At 38.7% G+C, this 13,017-nt stretch overlaps 1 protein-coding gene across 1 annotated transcript in view; it reads left to right on the top strand.

The window, feature by feature from the left end:
• Positions 1-13,017, top strand: part of POLA1 (DNA polymerase alpha 1, catalytic subunit) — a 195,462-nt gene that overhangs the window by 9,635 nt on the left and 172,810 nt on the right. Inside the window, exons 10-15 of the mRNA XM_065677248.1 lie at positions 39-214; positions 3,605-3,717; positions 4,172-4,288; positions 10,077-10,151; positions 11,356-11,494; positions 12,302-12,459. Coding sequence (XP_065533320.1) covers positions 39-214; positions 3,605-3,717; positions 4,172-4,288; positions 10,077-10,151; positions 11,356-11,494; positions 12,302-12,459 — 778 coding nt within the window. The remainder of the gene's footprint in view (positions 1-38; positions 215-3,604; positions 3,718-4,171; positions 4,289-10,076; positions 10,152-11,355; positions 11,495-12,301; positions 12,460-13,017) is intronic.

The raw sequence follows: 13,017 nt of genomic DNA, 5'->3' as shown, positions 1-13,017 counted from the left end.
TTTTTACTTCTTGTTTCTTTCTTCTGCAAAACCTGCAGAAGTTCTTTCCCAGATATTTCATGTTGGGACAGAGTTGATGAGGATGAAGCTGATCTAGTAGCAGCAGAAGTTCAGCTGGACCCCAACCTCCTTCCGCTTGTGAATGGGGAAAATGATGATCAAGTCTTAAGGTTTTATTGGCTGGATGCTTATGAAGATCAGTACAGTCAGCCAGGTAACTGTTCACTTGAAGGCAGGAAATGCCATTTTGATTCTTCCTATGTAACTGGTATTTTCAGACTTGACTGTGAATTATGCCTAGATACCCTGTCTCTCTGTGCTTTATAACTTGTCTATTCGTCTCCTAATTTTCCTCATCTCTGTCCTCAGTGCAGGGCACTGACTGGGAAAAGAGAGAATGTTGTCTCTTGGTCTAGTGTAGTAGTAGGGATGTACAAGGGGAGCTACTAGTGCTTCTCACTGTTGGTGTCCCATTAGTCTTAAAACTGTGTACACTCTAGGAATAAGCTGATGTTAATTTCTTATACATTGGTGCAACAGTTAAGCATTCTTTTTTCTTGTTTCTGGAAATGTAACTTAAAATTCTGGTAGATTGTTAGAAAGTCTATACAATAGCAGTTGCACAATTTTATATGAAGGAGAGGTATATCTATCAAGGGAGGAAGATAGCCTGAAAAATACAAGGTCTACCTAGATCCTTTTATTCAAACTGTCTAAATCTTGCAGACTGTCTTTGTGTCAACATCCCTAAAATACTTTGTGCACTTGAAGTATGAATCCTAGCTCTCACAGTCTTCAAAACGGTGGCTTTCTAATCTCAGCCCTGACAAAAGAAGTCATGTTCACATCTGCTCTAAGCACTTCTCATCCGTCTCCACATTTCCTCAGCAGCTTTAGGATCTTGGATTTCTAATTCATGCTTCATGTAGGTTTTCTGAAAGGTTCTTCCATATGTTGTTGAAGTTTTTTTGGAGTTGATGCTGTAAGCATTGAGTCAGATGTGTTTCTCTGTTACACCTTTTGTTGTAAGCTGGGATGCCAAACTTAAATACGAGACTGTGCTGGGCTGAGCAGCTTGGTGGTGGGAGTGGTAATAATCATAGATATCTTGATGAAATCAATGGCTCTAATATAGAATTGCTACTTTTAAAGACCCCACTATTGTTCTTTTTCCTTTTTTTTTTTTTGTCTTCTTAGTCAGTGCTTTCTGAATGGAACTTAATTATGAAAGGATTTCTGTTTCTCGCATGCAAGGAGTGTTCTTTTCTCATTATGACTTTTTCAGGACTGAATAATAAAGACTGCACCTGTTTTCAATTAGTAATGTAGAAGGGAAAATTTTGGAACTGCTTTTTGTTTAACATGTTCATGATCTTTGTTTATGCCTCATTTGCTGTGATGTCAAATGCACTGCCTGAAGAGTAAATACCATAGCATAATCATGAGACTCTTTCAAACTTAATGATTTTTTTGAGGCTTACTTTTCATAATTCCGCTTACTATCTTAGGCAGAGAACTTGGGAATTGTAATCCTATTAACCTTTTAAAGAAATAATGAGTAAAACCTGCCCTTTTCCCTCTGCAGGACATTTTTCTCATCTCTTGACTTGGTTGTCTTTTGGTTCATTAATAGCATGATCTTTCTTTTCACAGACTATGTTTTACAGCTTTACACCTATTTTTTTCTTTTTTCCATAGTTGGGTTTAGAGGGGATAGGGCTTGATACCAGTTCTCTCATTTCTTGGTTTTACATATGAAATGTTTCTGAAAACCCCTATAACTTCAGGGATAATTTGAAGTTATCCCTGCTTTTAGTGTGTCCGGAGATAGTATGTGTTCAGCTAGGTGACCTCCAAAGCTTCCTTCCATCCTAAATTACTCTAATTCTGTGAAATTTTGGGATTAAGACCTTTCATTTTTTACAAGCTCGAGTTGGTTGAAATTTGTTTTTGCAATCCAGGCAGCCTTTTACCCTGTCTTTGGGTCATGTACCCTTCCATCTCACCTGCTTATATGTATGCCTCTGGCAGGTTAACTTCTTCATGCCCTTAATATTGCCAGCTGTTCAAGCAACCAACTACCGTTTTGTGGTCTCTCCAATAGTTTCATCTCTGTATTACACAAACCTGCCTGAGGGTTTTATCACTTGGAAAAAAAAATGCTGGGGAGAAGAACTTCATCTCCCCTGTCACTTAGATCTGTAATTTGAACTCCTTCTAGATCCTTTTATTCAAACTGTCTAAATCTTGAAGATTGCCTCTGTATTAAAATCTCTAAAATACTTTGTGCAACTGAAGCTTGTATCCTAGCTCTCATCATCTTCAAAACTGCAGCATTCTCTGTCCTTGACAAAAGTAGTCTTGTTCACATCTATTCCAAGCACTCAAAAGATGATTTTTTCTTAGCCTGTCACTCTGACTGTCACCCATCTTAGTGGATCTTCACTGGTTTATCTTTGATCTACCAGAGTAAGAAAGGTGTCTTTACATCTGATAGATCGTATGGCAAAGATAAATTATAACTCTTAACCAAGGACTTGTTTGTGCATTGTCAGACCAAGTAGAACTGCAGGTTCCAAAATGTCCTCTATGCGACACATTGTTTCTGAGACAGTCTCAGTTTTGGTATTTCTGATTTCATCAATAGTAGTTGTACTGTGGGAAGAGTTTCTTTTGTAATCGAATTCCAAATTATTTGGAGTTTGAAGGGAACTTGGGCGAAGCCAGCCTTTGAGTTGTACTTGGAAGTTTATTTTACTTGTACACAAACTGTATGTGGAAGTCAGCTGGTCTTGTTCTATGTTATTTCAAAGTTTAACATCACTTGATTAGCATTTTGCAGCATTTTGTGCTAATGCTAACTTCTGTGTGGCTCAGAGATGCTCATGTACAATAATGATGTGATCCACACTGAAGTCAGTTGCGCTAGTCCTGCTGTATATAGGCTTTCTGAATGGCTACCTTGGTTACAACTGCTGTCTTAGCATGCACAATTTGTTGCAGTGTCATAAATCTTATGGTGTCCTCATTTGTTAAAAATAGTCAGTGGAAAACTTTTTACAGTTGATCAGGTTGTAGTTGTTATCTTCAGAATGTATTTCTGCAGGTTTTCGTAGTAGTAGAATCTTGAGATCATGCTACTGAAGTGTAGGAAAAATGTGTTAATTGTACTGGTCTAGCTGAAGAATGAAAAACTGTAGATAGCACATTTCAGGAGTGATTGGCAGCACAGGCATTCTGATTATCTTCAGCTTTCACTGATTTCTCTCTCCTTCCTCTTGCCATGATTATCAAACAAATATAGGTAGAAATGGAATATCAGAACATGATTCTGAGACTGTGTGATGCCATTTTGAGTTTCACGTATCAAGGTGTTACTATAGTGATGGAGGTAGGAGCATGACGAACGAGGTATCTATTTATAAAGATGATGTTTAAAACTATTTATAATGTGCTGATACATCATAAAAGTTTGATGCTCAAGGACCTAAGCCAGAAGTTGTGCTTCTGTGCAAGAGTACGTAATAAGCTGTGTTAAGCAACATTAAGAATGACGAATTTAAGAACTGCATGTTGAATTTTCTGCTCTGCCCTTCTTCCTTAGGTGTGGTATTTTTGTTTGGGAAAGTGTGGATTGAATCTGCAAACACTTATGTCAGCTGCTGTGTGACAGTGAAAAATATTGAGAGAACTGTTTATCTACTGCCACGTGAAACAGTAAGTGTATCTTTTAAGCATGTCAAACATAAGTACTTTTCATTCTGCTTATGGCAGGTTATGAGTTCTAGTAGTGTGTTTATGGGAACTGTTGAAGCCTGTGTTGTCTGATGTAGGTGGTGAAGTAGAATACAATACATATGTAGTATATCATCTGAGATGCAGAATAGAGGGTTGTTGCTTCCCCCAGACCCTAACAACTGCGGACAAATTGTTGCCTTTAGACTTGTTGCTTAGGAAATAAAGTGGTCTCGAAGTATTAGAAAACTTAGTGCTTTTTAAACACTCTGTTTTGAATAGTATTTTTTAAATTTGTGTTTTCTTGGCTGAGTGCACTGTAGCTTCCCCTTAAAAAAGAGGTACCCGATCCAAAATGGCAAAGCAAAATTCAACCTGTTGGTCATGTTTGCTGGCATTTTTTGTTAATTTGTGAAACCTGACTTGTGTTTTTGAGGAAATGGACCTATCTACTGGCAAAGAGACGGAAACTGCAGTAACTATAATGAGTGTTTTCAAGGAATTTAATGACTGCATTTCACCCAAGTATAAGATCATGAAGTTCAAATCCAAGGTTTGTCTACAATTATCCTACTTCATCATTTTCTGTTGTGGCTGGTGAGGTGGGAAGCCTGTTGAAGCACTGTCAGTGGGGGAGATTATGCTGAAACACAAATACGTAACTCCTGACAATGACACATGTAAGCCTATTTGCTTGTAAAAAAACTGTCCCAGTGTCTTCCCAAATACCCATAATTCTGTAAGAACAGTGAATTTCCGGCATGATGGTTTCGCCAGAAGTTTAAGCATACTGCTTTTGTATCTACTCATTAGCTTCTTTGAAATTGGGTTGAGTGCCAGACTCTTTCTTGCTTTCTGAGCTGTTTTTTGGAGTGCAGAGCAGATAACAGTTCTGATACCTAAAGCCTGGGTATCAGTTCATGGTGTTCAAGTTTAAAATGAAAGACTGTGTTGTCCAGCAGATAGGATGGTACACTGTGATTAGACCGTCTTTGCAGTTGACCAGGTGCCATATTGAACTTCATCTTTTGGCATGTCTCATGCTGCTTTTCACCCTTGCTGTCTGGAGCGTGGGTTGTCATAGTGTATTTCTACAGAAGGTAACAAGTTATTAGGACTGTCATCCAGTGTTGGAAAATTTAGCTGTTCTTGGCTTACAGTTATGGACAGTAATCTTACAGTGTTATTTTGCTGTGTTCTGTTGCTCAACAAATCCTGAAAGAACATTGAAAAATTGTTGTTATAACAGAAAATTTGCACAAATATAATACTTGTCATAAGTCTGCAGGAAAAGAGCCGATATTGTTGCAGATTTGGACTGAGTTAGTTTGCTAGTGTGAGAAAGCTTTCTTGCTCATTTGCACAAAGCACTTGTCTTTTGGGGAGTTTGTGTGGGGAAAGGTGATGGCTAACATGTAAGTTAGAGGAAAACATTTGTTCAGAGTGAAGTGCACAGAAACTTTTGTTTCTTGAAGTAACGTGTCTGGCAAAGCTGGCTTTCATTGTCATGATTCGGTGTGGGATCAGTTGTAACTTTTCCCAGGTTGGCCGTCTTGTGACTTAGTAGGATTTGTTTCTGAATAGTTGATCAGGGAATAAATGGCAAATAAAAATGCAGAGAGAATGGAATTTAACAAAATGTAAATGAGGGAAAATAGAAACAAGCTCATATGGTAATTAAGGTTGGAAAGGCCCTCAGGAGGTCACCTAATCCAAAGGTAGAATAATTCTGAAAGTTTAAGTTGTTAAAGTGAAAACATGATCAGTGTTTCTCAAATGGGAAATTCATGCAAGATGTCATCTCTTCATCCGTGTGTAGCTTTGTGCATTATTTACATCATTAGTACATTGTTAAACCTTTTTTAATTTTTCTTGGTACTAGCTTATCTTGTCTCTCAATACTATGATGCAAATTTAGCTTTTTCAGTTTTATCAGTCTTATTTCTCTTGTATAGTTGATTTTAACTTCATTGTTATATATGGGGATTGGAAAGGAATGAATTCAACGGCAGGTAAAAACCCGAGTTTGTAATAGCTCACTATTCAAAGATCCTTTCAGGAATGAGGGAGGAAACTTGGGGCAAATAAATTCCTCATTATAAAAGAGGATACAAACATTTGTACTCCAGGAATGGAGGGAGAGGGAGATGCCTTTGAAGAAATTCAGATCTGCTAACAGAATCTAAGGAAACCTCCGCCTGTTTTATGGTGTTCTAAGGAAGAGTAGCATGAGTGAGGTAGTGGAGTAATATAGTTTAACCTTGGCTTTTAAAAATCAAGGTAAAGCATAAGTAGGAAGTATTTGAACTGTTATTTCTGATGTTAGTTCAAAGCTTATCAAATTTTTGTTAAGCTTACACAGAGCTTGGGGTGACAGACCCATCTTTGTTCACTGGACACATGGCTACAGTGCATCTGGGGTCCCTGGGTGTTAAATGGGAGGAATCCCTAGCAGAAGTAGGGAAGTAGCAGCACAAAGGCACTGTTCAGACCTTACCTAGAATAATTTAAACTAGATCACCCTTATGAGGAAAGATTAACTCAAGCTACAATAGGTACAAAAGGTGGTAATTAGAAAGACGAGACAAAGGAGATTTGGTTCTACCAGAGATAACTATGAAAAAGCTTTATTTTTACCCTAGTAAAGAATAATGCTAAGACCTTTTTGCTATCTAAAAACATCAAAAAGGGATGAGCAGCAGGAAAGCTATTTAAAGGGCAGTTTCACCAAAAGAAACAAATTTATAAATTTAATTCATTAATAAATTAGGCAGGATAGTTAGGGGTGCAGAGAAGTTCTGAAATAACATAGAATTGTTTCTGGTAACAATGCATTCAGAGTAACATGAAGTCTGTTCTGGCAGAGTACTGTGAAACTCAGAAGCTCTTATCCTTCATCAGAAAGATTACTAGCATACCTGCCATGCAGGTTATTCAGAATGGCCAGTTTTGTGATGATGTGGAGAGAGACAGTGTTTATACACTGAGACAGGTTGCTCTCTGTGCGCCTGCGTGTATTCAGCTTGGCCTTGCCAGCACCAAACTTAGTTCTTGCGAACAGATACACTTAAGCTGTATCATTTCCTCCTGCACCTGCTGCTAATTGTAGCTTCAATGGGTTGCACTGCTGCCAAGTTAGCAAGTCTTCACAAATCAATTTGAAAGCAGCCTTACTCCACTTAGGAACTTAGCAGCTAATCACTGCTCTCTGAAGGGCCACTTGAAGGGCAGATTACTCTGCAGCAAAGCATTCATTCACTGCAGTTATGACCAGACCTTGTGTAATTGAGCTGAGCTCTGTGGAATAACGCAGATGAATCACTGCAGCATACTATTTTTACACTATGTTCAGCTTGCGTTTCCAACAAGAACTTGTCTGAAGCCTGAGGGTTTTTTTAAATAAAAAAAAAAAAAAGAGGGAGGGCACCAATAATATGTGCTAAAAGCAGCGCATTGCCATTGCTATGCTGCTGTTATGAGGTGTTGCTTTGGCTCAGCAGTTCAGATCTATATTTGCATGCTAATTTGTAATGTTGTTCTGACTTCACAGTGCTGTGCTTGTACGAAGTTATATTACATGGTATATTACTGCTTCCATGTAACTGTTGATGCCGTAGTTGTTTCTGGATTTGCCTTCTTCCTATTTATAGAAGAGGACCCTCTCCTTTCCCAGACAGCATTTGCAGCCTTAAAATGCAGTATTGTGAGAAGTAGCAAGCTTAACTGCTCATTCTAGTGCTCTGAGGGAGTTGCTGCTGATCCTAAAGAAAGAAACCCAAACAAAAGAAAACGCCGAACCCTAAACCAAAATAACGAGTTTACCTAATAGTGCATCTGTTTTGTTTATTTGTAAATTTTATTCCAATTTATGGAAATTTTGGTTTTTCTCATTAAACTTACTCTAGTGGTATATTATGCTGACTCTACATAAGATATGCTGAACTTAGTGCACTGTCCAGTGAAAATATGCTTTTTAATTCTAGGAGTTCTTATAGTAAGAGTAATGTTCTAGCATAGTTATAGAATACCATAATAATATGTAACAGTGGTGCACATGGTTTGGGAAGTATGACAGGGCTGAGCATATGTTCTACAGGATAGAGCATGGCATTTCAGCAGGTGCTATAGCAGTGTTGCAGAGGATATTGTAGTTATTTGGAATTTGTAGATAGTTATTCTTAGAAACTGACAAGCTGTGCATGTTGTAGAAAATCTACTGTTCTTGACGAAAGCAGAAGTGATACTTTCAGTAAAATTGTACTGAACTTGAGGTGGCTTTAATTATCTTTGTTAGAGATGCATAAACAAACTTGACTCCTTTCTAGTAAAAGCCAAGTCACTCAATGAAAATACAGTACTGTCATAGAAATGATTCTGTTCTAAGCATGTAATAAATGACGAGCAGATGGCTGGGAAATTAGGTCTCTTGGGTTCCTCTCTGAAGTGCTGGTACACTAAAGTATGCAGTGGAACTGTGGAAAAAGTGTAAAAGGTGGAACTGTGTGCGGTTACAGGGCTATGATCTTACTGGGATCACGGACATATGGTGGGATAGAGTGTGGTTCAAAAGGACAGACTGGGATGGAGAGGAGGGGGAGTCCCTTTTACATGTCAGAGCAATGAGAATGCATGTAGTCCTGCCATGGGTGCCATGCCCAAAGAGCATTGCCAAGAGCTTGTGGGTCAGGATTATAGGGCAGAGACTAATGGAGGTGATATCATGATGGAATAAAAGAAACCCAGAGCCCACTTAGAGTGATGAGAGAGGCAAAAAGCAGTTGGAAAGGCTTCTATAGGTACAGGAGGACTAGGGGAAAATGTGGGCCTGCTGCTGAAAGGGACAGAGAATGTGGTGATGAAGGGCATGGAAAAACATAAATACTCAATGTCTCCTTCACCTTTGTCTTTACTGGTAAGTCCAGCCTTCAGCAACCCCTGACCCCAAGAGACCAGAAGGAAAGCCTGAAGCAAAGAAGACTCATCTTGGGTGGAGAAGGATCAGGTTAGGGAACATTTAAACTAATTGGACAGATGCACATGCATGGGGCCTGATGCACCCATGAGTGCAGAAGAAGCTGGCCAATGTCTTTGTGAGGCCATGCTTGATTATCTTTAAAAGGTCATGTTGATCGGAGTAGGTTCCCGAGGGCTGGAAAAAAGCAAGTGTCAAAGCTAGCCTCAAGATGAAGAGGGATGAGGAGATTACAGGGAACTAGAGGCTGGTCAGCCTCACCTTAAGCCCTGGGAAAAGGGGATGGAGCAACAACTGTTTTACAGACACACAAAGCACAAGAAGGTGCTTGTGAGTGTTTGGTTTGGATTTACAAAGGGAAAATAATGTTTAATCAAGGTTGGTAGCCTTCTGTGAAGAGACGAATGGCTTGGTGGACAAGAGGACAGTAGGTATTGTTTATTTTGACTTTAGTATGGCTTTCGACACTGTCTCCCATAGCATCCTCAAAGACAAACTGATGAAGTGTGGGCTAGGTAACTGGATAGTGAGATGGACTGAAAACTGGCAGCGCTGAAAAACAGGGAAAGGTATGCACATACTGGAGCAAGTCCAGGACAGGACCACAAAGATAATTCCAGGGCCTGGAGCATCTGTCATGTGAGGAGAGGCTGAGGGACTGCGAATGCTCAGCCTGGAGGAGAAAAGGTTTGGGGTGAAGGATTGGTAATGGAAATGTTATTGTGTATAAACATCTTTGGGAGAAGTAAAGATGTCTCTGGTGGACTCTTCTCATTGGTGCCCAATGGAGGACAAGAGCATTTGAAAGACATAAAAATTGTCAGAACATAAACAACTTTTTTACTGTAAGGGAGAACAGGCACTGGCACGGGTCGCCCAGAGAAGCTTTGGAGTTTCCATCCTTGGGCATATTCAAAACCTAACTGGAGAGGGCCCTGAGAAACCTGCTGTGGGTCACACAGCCCTGAACAGGCATACCTTTCCATCTCAGTCATTTGGTGATTTTTGTGGTGGGCTGCAACCACCAGTTCTCATGAGTATCTCTGAGCTGGTGAATTTACAGAGTTCCTTAGCTATTAAGCTTGTATGTTTTTTGTTTTGTAATGGTTAGTTTACTTGTAAGTCAGTTCTGTAGAAATTCTTCATGCTAAGAAAGCCTGAAGAGATTAAATACAGGCACTGTTACTACATTCTTATAACGTTCTTACTATCTTTAGATGGTTATAATGGCTTGCTGAATTGGTAGTATATGATCAAGCCCATGGTATGCGAGATGTGTATTTTGGCTGGCCTTTTTCATTAGCTTTCTTATTGGACAGAATAAATATTCAGTTGGGAGATACTGAAAAAATATTTCTGTTTTATATAGAAAGTGGAAAAATATTATGCTTTTGAGATCCCCGATGTTCCAGCAAAATCTGAATATTTGGAAATTAAATATTCGGTGAGTATAGTTAATCTGATGAAAGACCATAACCTGCTTTCTTAGCCAATTATTAATTTTATTTGATTTGGTCTTCAGTAGTCAATGTCTATACCTCTGTTATAGTGGGTAGTTAGTTGCTCATTGTCTTGTAATTAGAGGTTTATCATTTGTACATTGGTTAGTCTTTAACAAAAACAGTTCATTACCAGGTAGCCTGTAACACTGATTTGTTAGTGTTGGCTCTATTTGTGTAAATAAAGCATGAGGAGGAAAAAATACTTCCTACAACTACTGCATTCCTCCCACCTTCTTCCCCGATTAGAATTTGCTTCTTGATTTACAACATTGTATATTCCCATTTATCCTGCCTTATTTTATATTACCTTGCCACTGAAACAGTTGATACTGGCTAAACAGCCCTTTAGCTGTACTGGCTCAGGGCCCAAAGTACTGTAAGATATTTTAACTTACTACCTTTAAATATTTTGGTTTTTTTTTTTTTAATCCATGTCCAGAATACAGCTGTTATCTCTGCTTATGTGGCTCTTGCAAATAGCAGCTGGTTGAGAAAGATTTGTTGAAGAGCTTTAAAATTGAGCAGCAAAGATGGAAAAAAATAATCCCATAAGAACATCACTAACTGTTATTCATTAGCAAAAATACTTGATTTGGTTTCATATGCAAGAACTTCAGCAGTCTTGAACCTCTTGGGGGAAGTTGCTGGGATAATGCCTTTTTAAACCATTTTCTTAATACTCGTTCTAGGTGCAAAAGCAGCATCCTATAGAGATTTGCTTGCTGTCTCAAATTTTAATGTAGCTGTGCAGAAGCACTGTATCCAGTATTTATATGACAGAAAAGATTAAAGATGTAACTAATTAAGTTGACAACATGAGCAGTTTCTATATTAAAATGGTCACTGAACATTGTTGTAGTCTTGCCTGATGATAATATTTGTCTTGCATCCAGTATAGATGAAGAACTTTAGCTTCAGTGCATTTTTACATTACTGTCCTGATTTTGTTATGCACCTATTCAAGTTGAGTCAATAGTATAATTTATTCAATTACTGTAAGGTGTTATGGGTTAAGGCTCTGCTTGTGAGAAATTATGGTGATTTTAGGTATTGTGTAGTTTTGTTAAGGTGTTGTCTGAATATAGTGTGTCTATGTTGAAGTCTTCTGTGGGGTGAAATGACTCGTTGCTTTCTGTTACTTGTTAGGCTGACTGCCCTCAGCTTCCCAAAGATCTGAAAGGACAAACGTTTTCCCATGTATTTGGAACCAACACCTCTAGCCTGGAGCTTCTCTTGATGAGTAGGAAGATCAAAGGACCGTGCTGGCTGGAAATAAAAAATCCACGTATGGTGGTTTGCATGTGAAATACTTGGTTGCAGGAAAACACACAATTATAGATTGGGGGGATGAGGGGAAATCAAAATTGTACTGATAGATTGTAATTTTATGAATTGACCTTGAAATTTATCTATGTAATTTTCATTATCTAGTACAAATTGTAACTTATTCTTCCTTTGTTTTTTTGAGAGCTCTATCCATATAGAGTTGCACATGGTACAGATGAGATTATAAATTGGAATGTCTGTGAGAGGGAAACATAAAGTGCCTAGCAGGTGCATACCCTAAAGCCACATAAAGTTAAAGTTAGTTTCCTAGAAAGGTATCACTCTTTCTTCTCTTGGTAACTTAAGAGTCATGTTTTTTTCTGAAAATGTGTCTTTATAAGAGCAAACTGCTGCTAGATGGCTCTTTTGTTTGTGTATTAGTTTGTTGTTTGTTGTTATTTTTTCTGTCACTTAGAAAAGTTTGTGATGTGGAGCTTTTTTAGTTTGAAATCCCTTCTGCCTCATGAATGGGCATGCACCACTTACAGGTAGTTGTGCTGTCTTATTTTGGCTTGGTTAGAGCCCTCTATTCAATGTGTGCTGCATATTCCATATTGCATGTGTTAGACCCCCTGATGTGACTAGGCTTCTGACTTGGGGAGTCAGGGCCCAGGGAGTTAGCAAAAACTGAGCAGGATTAGTCTAGATCTTGGACTGTCCCACAAGGGCAACACATTAAAAGGACATGCACTGTGGAAGAGTGCCATTAGAGAAGCCTTATTTGTGGATCCCAGAAGAATGAAGGTGGTTCATGCTTTTTCTTCAGAGCCTTCAAATCAGTCGGTCAGCTGGTGTAAGGTGGAAGCTGTGGCCATGAAGCCTGGCTTGGTGAATGTGGTTAAAGATATTTCTCCTCCTCCTCCTCTTGTGGTTATGTCCCTCAGCATGAAGACAACTCAGAACCCAAAGACTCACCAGAACGAGGTATGTAATCTGCTCTCATTTTAGTTTGGTTTTGTTTTGTTCTTCGGCATATACTAAACATTTTCTAAGGCCTGGAAGAACTTCACCTGATAAAACATATCTAACTATATTTATTGTTGAATAAACTTGTATGTGCTGCAGGCTTTTAAAAGAAATTTTCACTGGGCTCTCACCAGCATGAGAACTGTGGGTTCAGGGAGCCTCTTTAGTGAGAATATTTACTGTGACAGCAGATCCTACGTATTTTTTCCAAACCTTCTATTTCATCTGTTGTGCATAACAGTTATAAATGAGACTGTCCCAGAACAGCTGTTAATGAATGACTGTTTTTTTCTGGTAGCGCTAATTGTAGGTTCTAGATAAAATGACCAGGTTTTTCTGCTGATAAAATTCGTTTGGAAATAGAGTCAGAAATTGGTCTAAATCTTATGGCACCTGCTACTCTGCTGTAAGATTTTTCATTTTCTCAGGGAAGAGGAGAAATGTAGGTGGCCATTCTCAGGTGTGGACTGCAGATTCCGAATTACAGTTACTTCAAAAAACAGATAAAGGTGCCTA

Source organism: Lathamus discolor, chromosome 4, assembly GCF_037157495.1.
Source record: "Lathamus discolor isolate bLatDis1 chromosome 4, bLatDis1.hap1, whole genome shotgun sequence".
NCBI lineage: Eukaryota > Metazoa > Chordata > Aves > Psittaciformes > Psittacidae > Lathamus > Lathamus discolor.
Note: the sequence above shows the minus strand (reverse complement) of the source record. Positions and strands in the feature narration are given on the sequence as shown.